The sequence below is a fragment of the Bombina bombina genome, unplaced genomic scaffold (assembly GCF_027579735.1).
Source record: "Bombina bombina isolate aBomBom1 unplaced genomic scaffold, aBomBom1.pri scaffold_664, whole genome shotgun sequence".
Classification (NCBI taxonomy): domain Eukaryota; kingdom Metazoa; phylum Chordata; class Amphibia; order Anura; family Bombinatoridae; genus Bombina; species Bombina bombina.
In genome coordinates this window covers 69,056-85,509 of record NW_026510708.1, presented here as the reverse complement: position 1 = coordinate 85,509, position 16,454 = coordinate 69,056, and the positions used below count along the sequence as shown (strand labels likewise).

At 41.4% G+C, this 16,454-nt stretch overlaps 1 protein-coding gene across 1 annotated transcript in view; it reads right to left on the bottom strand.

Annotated features, from left to right (window-relative positions):
- LOC128643331 (uncharacterized) overlaps nt 1–13,908 on the bottom strand; it is an 88,430-nt gene extending 74,522 nt beyond the window's left edge. The window contains exon 1 of the mRNA XM_053696262.1: nt 13,698–13,908. Within this exon, the coding sequence (XP_053552237.1) occupies nt 13,698–13,863 (166 nt within the window). The 5' untranslated portion in view covers nt 13,864–13,908. The remainder of the gene's footprint in view (nt 1–13,697) is intronic.
- Nucleotides 13,909–16,454: the final 2,546 nt, after the last annotated feature.

The following is a 16,454-nucleotide window of genomic DNA, read 5'->3' as shown; positions in this document are numbered from 1 at the left end:
CCACTTGGAAGGACTGCAAACTTGTCCTTTATCTGCACTCATGCTCTCTACACAAGAATAGCATTTTCAAAGTATTAGAGGCTGCAGTGTAATGGAGGTGATGATATGGCAGCTTTCCATTTATGGACTCTTGAGATTTTAAGCGCTGCTTAAGGACAAATTAATAAAAAAAAAAAATTTCTTTGTCATTTATTTTTTTTATCAAGTATTACATTGAAAAATCCTCACGCTACTTGTACGTGTGAAGTATATGTAAGGGTGTAAAAGATTATTATGTTTTATTTTTCTAGTGTTCTAGAAAATAAACTGCGTTTTCTATTTTATTATATATATTTTTATTTTTATTTTGTACAGAAACATTTTACAGTTATGCCTTGAATTTAGTAAACTATATAGTTAGTAAGCATTGTAAAGTGAATTTCTACCTCTGTACCTAAATGTATACCATCTTGTAAATTTACTATAAAACTTCTTAGATTTAAAAAAAAAAAAAAAAAAACTTATTTTCAGATAATCCTTCTTCCTTTTTGAGAAATTGTACCAAATAGATTAATAGCAACCTTATATTTATTTGAAAAAAAGGAATATAAGTTTAGAAGCCGGACCATTTTTGGTTCAGAACCTGGGTAGCGCTTGCTAAATGGTGGCTAAATGTAGCCACAAATCAACAAGCGCTACCCAGCGTACTGAACCAAAAATGGGCCGGCTGCTAAGCTTATGTTCCTGCTTTTTCAAGAGAACGAAGAAAAATAAATAGGAGTAAATTAGAAAGTTGCTTAAAATTGCTGCTCTAGCCAAAGCATGAAAGAAAACAAATGTGGGTTTCATATCCCTTTAATGTATGACTAAATCTTCCAATACAAAGCACCAAGTCCCTAAAAACAGAATTTATGCTTACCTGATAAATTACTTTCTCCAACGGTGTGTCCGGTCCACGGCGTCATCCTTACTTGTGGGAAATATCTCTTCCCCAACAGGAAATGGCAAAGAGACCCAGCAAAGCTGTCCACATAGTCCCTCCTAGGCTCCGCCCACCCCAGTCATTCGACCGACGGACAGGAGGAAAAAAACAGGAGAAACTATAGGGTGCCGTGGTGACTGTAGTTAGAGAAAATAATTCATCAAACCTGATTTAAAAAAACCAGGGCGGGCCGTGGACCGGACACACCGTTGGAGAAAGTAATTTATCAGGTAAGCATAAATTCTGTTTTCTCCAACATTGGTGTGTCCGGTCCACGGCGTCATTCTTACTTGTGGGAACCAATTCCAAAGCTTTAGGACACGGATGAAGGGAGGGAGCAAATCAGGTTACCTAAACAGAAGGCACCACGGCTTGCAAAACCTTTCTCCCAAAAATAGCCTCTGAAGAAGCAAAAGTATCAAATTTGTAAAATTTGGCAAAAGTGTGCAGTGAAGACCAAGTCGCTGCCTTACATATCTGATCAACAGAAGCCTTGTTCTTGAAGGCCCATGTGGAAGCCACAGCCCTAGTGGAGTGAGCTGTGATTCTTTCAGGAGGCTGCCGTCCGGCAGTCTCGTAAGCCAATCGGATGATGCTTTTAAGCCAAAAGGAAAGAGAGGTAGAAGTCGCTTTTTGACCTCTCCTTTTACCAGAATAGACGACAAACAGAGAAGAAGTTTGTCTGAACTCTTTTGTAGCTTCTAAATAGAATTTTAGAGCACGGACTACGTCTAAATTGTGTAACAAACGTTCCTTCTTTGAAACTGGATTCGGACACAAAGAAGGTCCAACTATCTCCTGGTTAATATTTTTGTTAGAAACAACCTTTGGAAGAAAACCAGGCTTAGTACGCAAAACAACCTTATCTGCATGGAACACCAGATAGGGCGGAGAACACTGCAGAGCAGATAACTCAGAAACTCTTCTAGCAGAAGAAATAGCAACCAAAAACAAAACTTTCCAAGATAACAACTTAATATCTATGGAATGTAGAGGTTCAAATGGAACCCCTTGAAGAACTGAAAGAACTAGATTTAAACTCCAGGGAGGAGTCAAAGGTCTGTAAACAGGCTTGATCCTAACCAGAGCCTGAACAAATGCTTGAACATCTGGCACAGCTGCCAGTCGTTTGTGTAATAAGACAGATAAAGCAGAAATCTGTCCCTTTAGAGAACTCGCTGATAATCCTTTATCCAAACCCTCTTGTAGAAAGGAAAGGATCTTAGGGATTTTGATCTTATTCCATAAGAATCCCTTGGATTCACACCAGCAGATATATCTTTTCCATATTTTATGGTAAATTTTTCTAGTTACCGGTTTTCTGGCTTGAACTAGAGTATCTATCACAGAATCTGAAAACCCACGCTTTGATAGAATCAAGCGTTCAATTTCCAAGCCATCAGCTGGAGGGAGACCAGATTTGGATGTTCGAATGGTCCCTGAACAAGAAGATCCTGTCTCAAAGGTAGCTTCCATGGTGGAACCGATGACATATTCACCAGGTCTGCATACCAAGTCCTGCGTGGCCACGCAGGAGCTATCAAGATCACAGAGGCCCTCTCCTGCTTGATCCTGGCTACCAGCCTGGGAATGAGAGGAAACGGTGGAAACACATAGGCTAGGTTGAAGGTCCAAGGCGCTACTAGTGCATCCACTAGAGTCGCCTTGGGATCCCTGGATCTGGACCCGTAGCAAGGAACCTTGAAGTTCTGACGAGACGCCATCAGATCCATATCTGGAATGCCCCATAATTGAGTCAACTGGGCAAAGATCTCCGGGTGGAGTTCCCACTCCCCCGGATGGAATGTCTGACGACTCAGATAATCCGCCTCCCAGTTTTCCACACCTGGGATGTGGATCGCAGATAGGTGGCAGGAGTGATCCTCCGCCCATTTTATTATTTTGGTCACTTCTTTCATCGCCAGGGAACTCCTTGTTCCCCCCTGATGATTGATATAAGCAACAGTCGTCATGTTGTCTGATTGGAATCTTATGAATCTGGCCTTTGCTAGTTGAGGCCAAGCCCTGAGAGCATTGAATATCGCTCTCAGTTCCAGAATGTTTATCGGGAGAAGAGACTCTTCCCGAGACCACAGTCCCTGAGCTTTCAGGGATTCCCAGACCGCGCCCCAGCCCACTAGACTGGCGTCGGTCGTGACGATGACCCACTCTGGTCTGCGGAAGCTCATTCCCTGGGACAGGTGGTCCAGGGTTAGCCACCAACGGAGTGAGTCTCTGTCTTCTGATCTACTTGAATCACTGGAGACAAGTCTGTATAGTCCCCATTCCACTGTTTCAGCCTGCACAGTTGTAATGGTCTTAGATGAATTCATGCAAAAGGAACTATGTCCATTGCTGCAACCATCAACCCTACTACTTCCATGCACTGAGCTACGGAAGGACGAGGAATAGAATGAAGAACTTGACAAGCGTTTAGAAGTTTTGACTTTCTGACTTCTGTCAGGAAAATCCTCATTTCTAAAGAATCTATTATTGTTCCCAAGAAGGGAACTCTTGTCGACGGAGACAGGGAACTTTTTTCTATGTTCACCTTCCATCCGTGAGATCTGAGAAAGGCCAGAACGATGTCTGTGTGAGCCTTTGCCTTTGAAAGAGACGACGCTTGTATTAGAATGTCGTCCAAGTACGGTACTACTGCAATGCCCCTTGGTCTTAGAACCGCTAGAAGGGATCCGAGTACCTTTGTGAAAATCCTTGGAGCAGTGGCTAAGGGAGGGCCACAAACTGGTAATGTCTGTCCAGAAAGGCGAACCTTAGGAACTGATGATGTTCTTTGTGGATAGGAATATGTAGATACGCATCCTTTAGATCCACGGTAGTCATAAATTGACCTTCCTGGATTGTGGGTAGAATCGTTCGAATGGTTTCCATTTTGAACGATGGTACTCTGAGAAATTTGTTTAGGATCTTTAAATCCAGAATTGGTCTGAAAGTTCCCTCTTTTTTTGGGAACTACAAACAGATTTGAGTAAAATCCCATTCCTTGTTCCGCCGTTGGAACTGGGTGTATCACTCCCATCTTTAACAGGTCTTCTACACAATGTAAGAATGCCTGTCTCTTTATTTGGTTTGAGGATAAGGGAGACATGTGGAACCTTCCCCTTGGGGGTAGTTCCTTGAATTCCAGAAGATAACCCTGAGAAACTATTTCTAGTGTCCAGGGATCCTGAACATCTCTTGCCCAAGCCTGAGCAAAGAGAGAGAGTCTGCCCCCTACTAGATCCGGTCCCGGATCGGGGGCTACTCCTTCATGCTGTTTTGTTAGCAGCAGCAGGCTTCTTGGCCTGCTTACCCTTGTTCCAGCCTTGCATCGGTTTCCAGGCTGGTTTGGTTTGAGAAGCATTACCCTCTTGTTTAGAGGATGCAGAGTTAGAGGCCGGTCCGTTCCTGAAATTGCGAAAGGAACGAAAATTAGACTTATTCTTGGCTTTGAAAGGCCTATCTTGTGGGAGGGCATGGCCCTTTCCCCCAGTGATGTCTGAAATAATCTCTTTCAATTCTGGCCCAAAGAGAGTCTTACCCTTGAAGGGGATATTAAGCAATTTTGTCTTGAAGATACATCCGCTGACCAAGACTTTAGCCAAAGCGCTCTGTGCGCCACAATTGCAAACCCTGAATTTTTCGCCGCTAATCTAGCTAGTTGCAAAGCGGCATCTAAAATAAAATAATTAGCCAACTTGAGTGCGTGAACTCTGTCCATAACCTCCTCATATGGAGTCTCTCTACTGAACGACTTTTCTAGTTCCTCGAACCAGAACCACGCTGCTGTAGTGACAGGAACAATGCACGAAATGGGTTGCAGGAGGTAACCTTGCTGTACAAAAATCTTTTTAAGCAAACCCTCCAATTTTTTATCCATAGGATCTTTGAAAGCACAATTATCCTCGATAGGAATAGTAGTGCGCTTGGCTAGTGTAGAAACTGCCCCCTCGACCTTAGGGACTGTCTGCCATAAGTCCTTTCTGGGGTCGACCATAGGAAATAATTTCTTAAATATAGGAGGGGGGACAAAAGGTATGCCGGGCTTCTCCCACTCCTTATTCACTATATCCGCCACCCGCTTGGGTATAGGAAAAGCGTCAGGGTGCACCGGAACCTCTAGGAACTTGTCCATCTTGCATAATTTTTCTGGAATGACCAGGTTGTCACAATCATCTAGAGTAGATAACACCTCCTTAAGCAGTGCGCGGAGATGCTCTAATTTAAATTTAAATGTCACAACATCAGGTTCTGCCTGTTGAGAAATTTTTCTATCTAGGGAGAGAGAGAGCGCTGAAACAATTCACCTCAAAGTATACAGGTTGATATCAAAAAATCCCCAGATAAAATTGATGATTGAAATCTATGTAAATAGTCTTCCTGCGCTAAAGGCCAGATTATGTGGACCTAAAGCTAAAACATTTGAGGTGACACTGAATAGATGGAAATGATCACTCAGGACATAAAATATGTTAAATATGAGCTAATATTTATTATTAATAAAAGAGATGATTAAAATATTTTCTTTGAAAATTTATTAGTAAAATAATTTTTTAAAATTTTTTTAAAAAAATTGATTAAAAATAGAATTTAATTGAATTTTGTATTAAAAAGCTGATATAATAATGTTTTTCAGCTATAATAACAGAGGCAAAAAAGATGAAAAGAAAAGATATAAGTGAGGTGAGTGTACTGAGCAGAGGATATAGTTAGTATACACAGCACATTTAGTTAGTATGTTAGTATAGTTAGTGAGGTTATTCAAACAACAGATGCGGTTAATATACAGCAAGTGTAATGAGTGCAGTGGATTTGATTGAGGTTAAAGTGTAAACTAAAAATGGGTCAGCTAAAGGTGTATAAGCTCAAGTGGTGTGTGCTAAAAGTGGTGTGTGCTAAAAATGTATTATAAATTAAAATTATGTCAACTAAACAGCTATAAAATAAATATACCTAAATTCATCAAGTGGACAGTTGTGCAAAAAAGCAATGTAAATGAAACTTAGCTAAAAAATAAAGTTAAATATTAAAGTTAAATAGAGCTAGGTTAATAAGGCAAAGTTAGTACAACTAAAACAGCGTAACTAAAATTTGGTATTAAAAATTGCCATTTCAAACACAATTGTGATAGAACTGTAAAATGAAAGTTCTTTTCTGTGCACAGATAAAGAGTGTTGGCATATGCAAAATGTTGGGCAAGTGAAATTTTCAGTGCCGTCTCCTTTTTATGTTAAAAGTACCTTGTAAGATCAGACTCACAGTCTTTTTTGTAATTCAATCCTATGGTAAAATCAAATGAAGTAATCCAAAGTTCAGGTAATACCAGGTTACCTTAAGCTGCTTTTATTCAAGGAAGCATCTGTCAGGTTGTTAATATAGTACCTTGTTTCTTTCCTTGTCCTTTGTGGTAAAGCCAGGTTACCACTATGAATTTCAAGCCGCATACAGGGCTGGTGTGACGTTAATGTGGTGCTTCCGCGTCTGGAAGCAGAGTAGTTCTCGTCTGGTCTTTTTCTTGATGATGGTAGTCTGACGTCACAGACTACGGTGGCTCAAATTGGCCAAAAAGAAGTAACGCGTTTCGGTCGTGGACCTTTCTCAAACTTCTGATTTGCTCCGTGTTCGTCTTGGTCTTTATATAGCAGAGCTTGTAACTTGACGTATGTAAGCACCTCCTTATTTGTTGTCAAAGGGCTAACATCTTTCAATTCTATAAAATGTGGCCGTTGATCTTAACAAAAACAAACATTTCTCTCATTTTCACATGAGAGAAATGTTTGTTTTTGTTAAGATCAACGGCCACATTTTATAGAATTGAAAGATGTTAGCCCTTTGACAACAAATAAGGAGGTGCTTACATACGTCAAGTTACAAGCTCTGCTATATAAAGACCAAGACGAACACGGAGCAAATCAGAAGTTTGAGAAAGGTCCACGACCGAAACGCGTTACTTCTTTTTGGCCAATTTGAGCCACCGTAGTCTGTGACGTCAGACTACCATCATCAAGAAAAAGACCAGACGAGAACTACTCTGCTTCCAGACGCGGAAGCACCACATTAACGTCACACCAGCCCTGTATGCGGCTTGAAATTCATAGTGGTAACCTGGCTTTACCACAAAGGACAAGGAAAGAAACAAGGTACTATATTAACAACCTGACAGATGCTTCCTTGAATAAAAGCAGCTTAAGGTAACCTGGTATTACCTGAACTTTGGATTACTTCATTTGATTTTACCATAGGATTGAATTACAAAAAAGACTGTGAGTCTGATCTTACAAGGTACTTTTAACATAAAAAGGAGACGGCACTGAAAATTTCACTTGCCCAACATTTTGCATATGCCAACACTCTTTATCTGTGCACAGAAAAGAACTTTCATTTTACAGTTCTATCACAATTGTGTTTGAAATGGCAATTTTTAATACCAAATTTTAGTTACGCTGTTTTAGTTGTACTAACTTTGCCTTATTAACCTAGCTCTATTTAACTTTAATATTTAACTTTATTTTTTAGCTAAGTTTCATTTACATTGCTTTTTTGCACAACTGTCCACTTGATGAATTTAGGTATATTTATTTTATAGCTGTTTAGTTGACATAATTTTAATTTATAATACATTTTTAGCACACACCACTTTTAGCACACACCACTTGAGCTTATACACCTTTAGCTGACCCATTTTTAGTTTACACTTTAACCTCAATCAAATCCACTGCACTCATTACACTTGCTGTATATTAACCGCATCTGTTGTTTGAATAACCTCACTAACTATACTAACATACTAACTAAATGTGCTGTGTATACTAACTATATCCTCTGCTCAGTACACTCACCTCACTTATATCTTTTCTTTTCATCTTTTTTGCCTCTGTTATTTTTGCTGAAAAACATTATTATATCAGCTTTTTAATACAAAATTCAATTAAATTCTATTTTTAATCAATTTTTTAAAAAAAAATTAAAAAATTATTTTACTAATAAATTTTCAAAGAAAATATTTTAATCATCTCTTTTATTAATAATAAATATTAGCTCATATTTAACATATTTTATGTCCTGAGTGATCATTTCCATCTATTCAGTGTCACCTCAAATGTTTTAGCTTTAGGTCCACATAATCTGGCCTTTAGCGCAGGAAGACTATTTACATAGATACTGTTGAGAAATTTTACCTGAATCTGAAATTTCCCCATCCGACAAAACCTCCCTCATGACCCCTTCAGATTGGTGTGAGGGTATGACAGAGCAATTATCATCAGCGCCCTCCTGCTCTACAGTGTTTAAAACAGAGCAATCACGCTTTCTCTGATATGCAGGCATTTTGGATAAAATATTTGCTATGGAGTTATCCATTACTGCCGTTAATTGTTGCATAGTAATAAGCATTGGCGCGCTAGAAGTACTAGGGGCCTCCTGCGTGGGCAAAACTGGTGTAGACACAGAAGGAGATGATGTAGAACTATGTCTACTCCCTTCATCTGATGAATCATCTTGGGCAACTTTACTATCTGAGGCAATACTGTCCTTACTTTGTTTGGACGCTATGGCACAATTATCACACAATTTTGAAGGGGGACACACATTGATCTTCAAACATATAGAACATAGCTTATCTGAAGGTGCAGACATGTTAAACAGGCTTAAACTTGTCAAGAAAGTACAAAAAAAACGTTTAAAATAAAACCGTTACTGTCTCTTTAAATTTTAAACAGTGCACACTTTATTACTGAATATGTGAAAAAGTATGAAGGAATTGTTCAAAATTTACCAAATTTTCACCACAGTGTCTTAAAGCATTCAAAGTATTGCACACCAATTTTCAGAGCTTTAACCCTTAAAATAAAGAAACCGGAGCCGGTTACAGTTTTAACCCCTCTACAGTCCCAGCTACAGCCTTTGCTGCGACTTTACCAAACCCAGGGGGGAATACGATACCAAATGAAGCCTTCTAGGAACTTTTCCAACTACTTTCAGATCCTCACACATGCATCTGCATGTCTTGCTCTCAAAAGTAACTGCGCAGTAATGGCGCGAAAATGAGGCTCAGCCTACAACTGGGAAGGCCCTTCCTGACTGGAAAGGTGTCTAACACAGTGCCTGACGTTAAAAAACGTTCCCCAAACTTATAAGTGTGAATTACAAGCATAAACATGTATAAAATGCCCAAATAAAACAATCGATTTTGCCCATAAAAGTGTCTACCAGTTTTATAGCCCATATTAAGCCCTTTATTCTGTTTGAGACTAAGAAAATGGCTTACCGGTCCCCATGAGGGGAAATGACAGCCTTCCAGCATTACACAGTCTTGTTAGAAATATGGCTAGTCATACCTTAAGCAGAAAAGTCTGCTAACTGTTTCCCCCAACTGAAGTTACTTCATCTCAACAGTCCTATGTGGAAACAGCAAACGATTTTAGTTACTGTCTGCTAAAATCATCTTCCTCTTACAAACAGAACTCTTCATCTTTTTCTGTTTCAGAGTAAATAGTACATACCAGCACTATTTTAAAATAAACTCTTGATAGTAGAATAAAAAACTACAACTAAACACCACATACTCTTAACCATCTCCGTGGAGATGTTGCCTGTGCAACGGCAAAGAGAATGACTGGGGTGGGCGGAGCCTAGGAGGGACTATGTGGACAGCTTTGCTGGGACTCTTTGCCATTTCCTGTTGGGGAAGAGATATTTCCCACAAGTAAGGATGACGCTGTGGACCGGACACACCAATGTTGGAGAAATACTGGGCAATTCCTCTGTCATGTCACTAACACAGTAGCATGCATGTGAAACACATAAAGAGAGAATGCTTACCCTCTGAAGGTCTTTGGTTCCATGAAGATGAAGTCAATACCCTTCAGGTTTGACAATGTCAGTGTCCTATGTGTGGAGTTTCCCTGTGAAAATCCCTTCACTGTTGCTGGTGACCCTGCCACCGGCCTTCTGTGCTGTCAGTGATTGAGTGCACTTTTGTTGTGCCTCTCTTGCCCTGTCATGCGTGGACTTCTTTTGTTAGTGCGCAGGGCCTACAGAATCCCTGCATAACTGTGCGGCTGCGGATGTGACAAGGAACACTGCATGGCAGTGTGCTTATTGATGTAAAGAACATTACAGACATTTCAAAGATCTAAATAAACCTTGCTTGGCACATACTTAGTACACACATATGTCCAAGTGCATTTAAAATGGACTTCCAATCCTGTACTGTCCATTGTAAATGTATGTATGCGTGCTGTGCATTAGTACCGAACACTGATCCATCCGTGATGCCACTTTGTGGCCTCCAACTGTGGCCACACAGATGATTGCCTGAGGATATAGTAGTCGTGAGTAGATCTAGGATACTCCGCAAACATGATCATCATGTGCACGTTGCCATTTCACACAAAGTGGCCATTGATAGAATGAAAGTGTTTGCGGATGAGATATGCCATTTGCTGGTTCCACAGTGGCTGCAGAGCAATATGGGTGCAGTGTATTGTCCCACACACGTTAGATATGCCCCCCATATTCTATTAGTCGCTCTTGAGATCAGGCCAAGAGTACTCTATGTGAGGGAATCCTATGACAGGATGTCACTTGTTGAGGATGGCATTCCTAAGCTTCCTGATTACGACAGTGAAAGTGCCTTGAGTCATCCTTTATGACATTGTATAAATAAAGTGCTGCGTATAGATGTCAAACCTCAGCATCAGTGAGTGCACACACCCTGCACGTTGGGCAAGACAGCTGGCACATATGATTGTGTTAAAACAGAGATGTCCGCAAGCAAATTCAGGATCCAAAGCCAATTAGTCAATCAAAAGAGCAATGCTACACAATGGTGATCAAAAAGGCAAGAACAGCCTGATAGGCCAAGTTGGTTATCTGGGACATATTGGCTGTGATGTTTGTTTAGTTTCTAGTACACTAGACCTATGTGAGCATCTTAGTAATGATTCTTGACCATATGCAGATGAAACGTATTGAAAACATAGAAGCCCAGTTGTAATGGATGCTTCCGTTACTTTTGTACTTGGAGAGGAATGCAGGCCAGCCTACTCCCCACAGACTATGGACCCTGGGAACTTGAGGGAATTCTATGATTTGGGAGGCGGGTGTGCAGGGTACATTTGGAGTACTTTTACCCTGGATTCAGGTTTACCCCGTTTCCATGAATTCCCAGAGACTCTGAGAACTGAAGGGCCCTGAAGATTCCTGTGTTTTGTTGGAGTATAAGGTAACAGCCCAATCCAGCCTCTCTACCCAGCAACAAAGCAGGTCCCAGGGAGAGGAGGTATCCGACCTCTCTGCCCAGCAGCTTAGCATGTTCCAGGAAGAGGAGATCAGCATTCTCACTCCCCAGTGGCAGTGGCCAAAAACAAAAATGGAAGAAAGTTCTGGGCTGGGCCATCCGACTAACACAGGTCCAAACCAGTGGGTGGTCTGGTACCTGGTTAGTCTACCCCGGGGGGGGGAAGAAATGTAACGGATGCTTCTGTTACTTTTGTACTTGAAGAGGAATGCAGGCCAGCCTCCTCCCCACAGACAATGGAACTTGAGGAAATTCTATGATTTGGAAGGCGGGTGTCCAGGGTACATTTGGAGTACTTTTACCCTGGATTCAGGTTTACCCCATTTCCATGAATTCCCAGAGACTCTGAGAACTGAATGGCCCTGAAGATTCCTGTGTTTTGTTGGAATATAAGGTGACAGCCCAATCCTGCATTGTCTGCTCCAACCCCCCCCCCCCCCCCTAGACTCAGAATGTTTGAGCTAGGACCTCCTGCTGTTATGTGTATGCATATCTAGTCTAGGTGTGAAGTGTCTTTCAGTTATTGTGCGAGTCATCCATTGTCCTATTGTAAGTCAGGATGTGATTAGAATCTTGTTTAACTAACCATTGTCTGATGTTTGTCTCATTGTATAATATTTGTTTCTATTGATTATGTGGTAACTAAACCCCCCCCCCCATTGTTGGAAATGTATAAAAGCTGTGTTTTCTGTGCAATAAAGCAATTCCTATTTTGACCCTCAAGCATTCAGTCTCGGCTAATGTTCTTGGGGGTAGCTATAACAACTTGCAGCGGCCGTTATTCTAATAGCGACAGGTATCCAGTGGAGGTTCATGGGTTGGTGTTTGGTGGGAGGAAGCTGACTTTAGCAGGTATACCCAGTCTGGGGTACCGAGACCCGCTACACCAGTTATTTAACCAGAGGTTAAACATTTTAAACATTCTCAATAGCGCAGTCATGGGCATATTACCCAGCAACTTGTAATACAAGTCCAGAATAACGTTTTTCATGGCCCATTGAAAAGATAGCTTCGCAAGCTTTTGAAAAATTACGTGTCCATAGTTCGTGATAATCTAACCGACACTGAACTTACGGCTGGGTGCTAAAACCACGAATGCGTGCGTAAACCACACGTAGTTGATAGGGCACCACTTGAAATATAGACTTAAATGTTTATATATGTGCAGTATATCAGTACAATCGGTATGGCATTTAGTGCTGCATGTACGTTACAACTGGTGGCTACACCAGAGACCTCATATCTGAGCCCTTGTAACTTTTTTGTGCAATTATTTTTTAATAATTTTTTTAGATACTGTACTTTGTAATGTATTTTGATGTGTTATGTGACACTTTTGTTTCGCGAAACAGTTCACTCTGAGGACACAGTAATCATTCTAGCGTAAATTGCGATTGCGCTCACGTGTTCACTTTCAACTTGTAACATGAGCGGAAAACACAACGTGCACAAACCCCTTTTCGCTCGCACATAACCGATAGCGCTCCACTCGTAATCTGGCCCTAAATGTTTATATATGCAGTATATATTAGTAATTAAGTGCCGCATTACAAAAGGTCTGCGCACAAATGTTTTTATATGCACAGTATATATCAGTAATAAAGTTCTGCATTACAAAATATCTTGCATTTAGTGCTGTGTATACTACAATCGGTATTACATTTAGTGCTGTGTATGTTACAATCGGTATTACATTTAGTGCTGTGTATGTTACAATCGGTATTACATTTAGTGCTGTGTATGTTACAATCGGTATTGCATTTAGTGCTGTGTATGTTACAATCGGTATTGCATTTAGTGCTGTGTATGTTACAATCGGTATTGCATTTAGTGCTGTTTACGCTAAAATCAGTATTGCAATTAGTGCTGTTTACGTTAAAATCAGTACTGCATTTAGTGCTGTTTACGTTACAATCAATATTGCATTTAGTGCGTGTGTACGTTAGTCGGTATTACATTTAGTGTTGTGTGTAAGTTACAATCTGTATTGCATTTAGAGTGGTGTACGTTAGCCAATATTGCATTTACTGCGGTGTACCTTACAGTCGGTATTACATTTAGTGCTGTGTGTACGTTACAATCGGTTTTGCATTTAGTAGCTGGGCATCTGATGGTTCCAAACCATAACATTTTAGGGGTGCAATTGACCCCAGAGCTAAATATCTGTGTGTGTACAAGGTAAAGATGAGGACCTCACCTTCTGCTACCTTTGTTTTAAACCCCGTACAGCAGCAAGCATGCATATAGGTACCAGCTACTAATTCAGGGCATCCAGCACCTATGTAGATTGGGGACTACAATAAGTAATGTCAGTGCATAGATACCCTACTACATAGCACCATTTAGAATCACCCCCCAGAGCACACCCTTTGCTGTCTGTGCTGGGCTCAATACACCATATAAAGTGCCCACTGACCCAGCCCATGCAGTCCTTACTTGGTGTGATAGAGGAGCCAGCTGTGTGCACAACGATGAAGCAGAGAAATGTAGTGGTCCAGGACATCCTTCTGCTCTGGCTGACAGCTTGCAGGGATATGGGGACACAATGACAAGGGTTGGTGCAAATGTGAGATTTAGGGTAGGGTTGTAGGCCTAGCCCCATGACACATGAAGCCTCCTCTCCCAGCCTGACCCTGTGTGATGTCAGTATGATGTGCAGAAGTGTCTTTGGAATCTAGCAGCACAAGGTCCTTATACACTCATCACCCAGAGCTGTGACAAGGGCGTGTCATTCTCACCAATGTCCCCAAAGCAAACACAGGACACAGTTACACTTTTCTCAACAAGAGTTTTTATTTTGCGCTTCTTATAGAAATCATTTAGATCACCAAAAACGAAGCAAACACATTATGTCCTGCTAGAGAACCAGGCAGCTATATTGCCCCATTAACAACACACAAAAAGGGTCTGATCATGAGTAAAAGCAGGAAAAATTGTTATAAAATGATTTATTTACAGCATAGCAAGCGGGAGAGAGGAACCTGAGGGTCTGACGTGTGCCCATGTGACACCCCAGGATCTAAACGACACTCAGAGTGTCACAATCTATACACAGAAGCTGCACCAGACTCCAACTAGAAGTGGATTTATGCCAGAATATTTACAAGGAACTGGGACACACACTTTCTGTTTGGAGAAATACTTTTGGATACTATTTGTATCCTTTTTTGTGAAATAGCTATTTATAGTATAGCGGTAAAATAAGACGTTAATGACTAATATTATTGCTTTGGCATTTAACACATTATTATATGTATTCTTTTTTAAATTGTATGATAAGCTTGCTGCAGAGCGCTGCCCGTTCATGATTAATGTTGTATATTCTATACATAGAGCTGCACCCAACATCTTCTACAGGGTCTGCCCTAAGACAAGAATCCCGGAAAACAGGTTTGTTTGTTCTTTTTACATTCAGGATCATTTTTGTACTGTTAACCCATACAGTGCTGCAGCTACATGAAAGGCCATGAGCTTCAAACACTCTGGAAGTCAGGGGGTAAAATAGTTTCCAGGTTAGCAGTTACAGGGTGTGTTTCCTTCTGTACTAAATATACAAATAGTGTTAATAGCACATCAGGGTGTACACATGTTGCTTTCTTCCCCATAAATGTGTGTCACAAAGCAGTAAATATATCATGCTGGTCCCCACTGATCAGGTTACAGAAAATAATTGTACAATAATTACACAGTATGGTGAGATGGCCAGTAAATAAACCCTATACATGAGCCGGGCAGTAAATAAACCCTATACATGAGCTGGGCAGAAAAATTCTAATGATATTTGTATGGCGAGCCAGCCAGTAAATCAATCCTATACATGAGATGGGCAGTAAATAAATCCTACACATGAGCCGACCGGTAAAAATAAATCCTAATAATATTTGTATGGTGAGCCGGCCAGTAAATAAATCCTATACATCAGCTAAGCAGTAAATATATCCTATACACAAGCTGGGCAGGTAAATTAATATTAAGAATATTTGTATGGCAAGCCGGCCAGTAAATAAATCCTATACATCAGCTGGGCAGGTAAACTGATGATAATATTTGTATGGCGAGCTGGCCAGTTAAGAAATCCTATACATGAGCTGACTGGTAAATAAATCCTAACGATATGGCGCGCAGCCAGTAAATTATGAGCCAGCCAGTATGTAAATCCTATAAATGAGCCGACCAGTAAATAAATCCTATACATGAGCTGGGCAGGTAAATTAATAATAGGATATTTTCATGGTGAGCTGGAACTGTAAATAAGTAACGGTATTCCTACGGTGAGCCAGACAAGTACATAAATCCACTTTAAATCAACATCACATTAGACCGAAGCCAATTTCATTTTTTTTATGTAGTACAGGTATAGTGAGAGTGCAACCGGTTATACAGACATAGCAGTGAGCAGCAAACACCAGTAAGTTGTTGCTATAAAAATGCTGCGCCCATGTGAAGTGTATGTGTTTGTATCATACTAGGTAAATTCAATTATAAGGACTTGTTATAATCTTATTTATCTTTAGTGTGAGTAGAATGTAACATGGTCCTAACCTATTCTACCACTGCTGAACAGCCCAAACACCCCTGAACTAAACTCACATTGCTGACCCCCCCTGTATAGTGCGCAGTGCTTGGCAGGAATAATCTGGATATAATGAAGGAAGCTGACAGAGAGCCTCGCTGCAGAGCGTTGCGACAGTTGCCAGAGAGCCTCGCTGCAGAGCGTTGCGAGAGATGACAGAGCCTCGCTGCAGAGCGCTGCGACAGCTGCCAGAGAGCCTCGCTGCAGAGCGTTGCGAGAGATGACAGAGCCTCGCTGCAGGGAGCTGCGAGAGATGACAGAGAGCCTCGCTGCGGAGCGCTGCGAGAGATGACAGAGAGCCTCGCTGCGGAGCGCTGCGAGAGATGACAGAGAGCCTCGCTGCGGAGCGCTGCGACAGCTGCCAGAGAGCCTCGCTGCGGAGCGCTGCGACAGCTGCCAGAGAGCCTCGCTGCGGAGCGCTGCGACAGCTGCCAGAGAGCCTCGCTGCAGAGCGCTGCGACAGCTGCCAGAGAGCCTCGCTGCAGAGCGCTGCGACAGCTGCCAGAGAGCCTCGCTGCAGAGCGCTGCGACAGCTGCCAGAGAGCCTCGCTGCAGAGCGCTGCGACAGCTGCCAGAGAGCCTCGCTGCAGAGCGCTGCGACAGCTGCCAGAGAGCCTCGC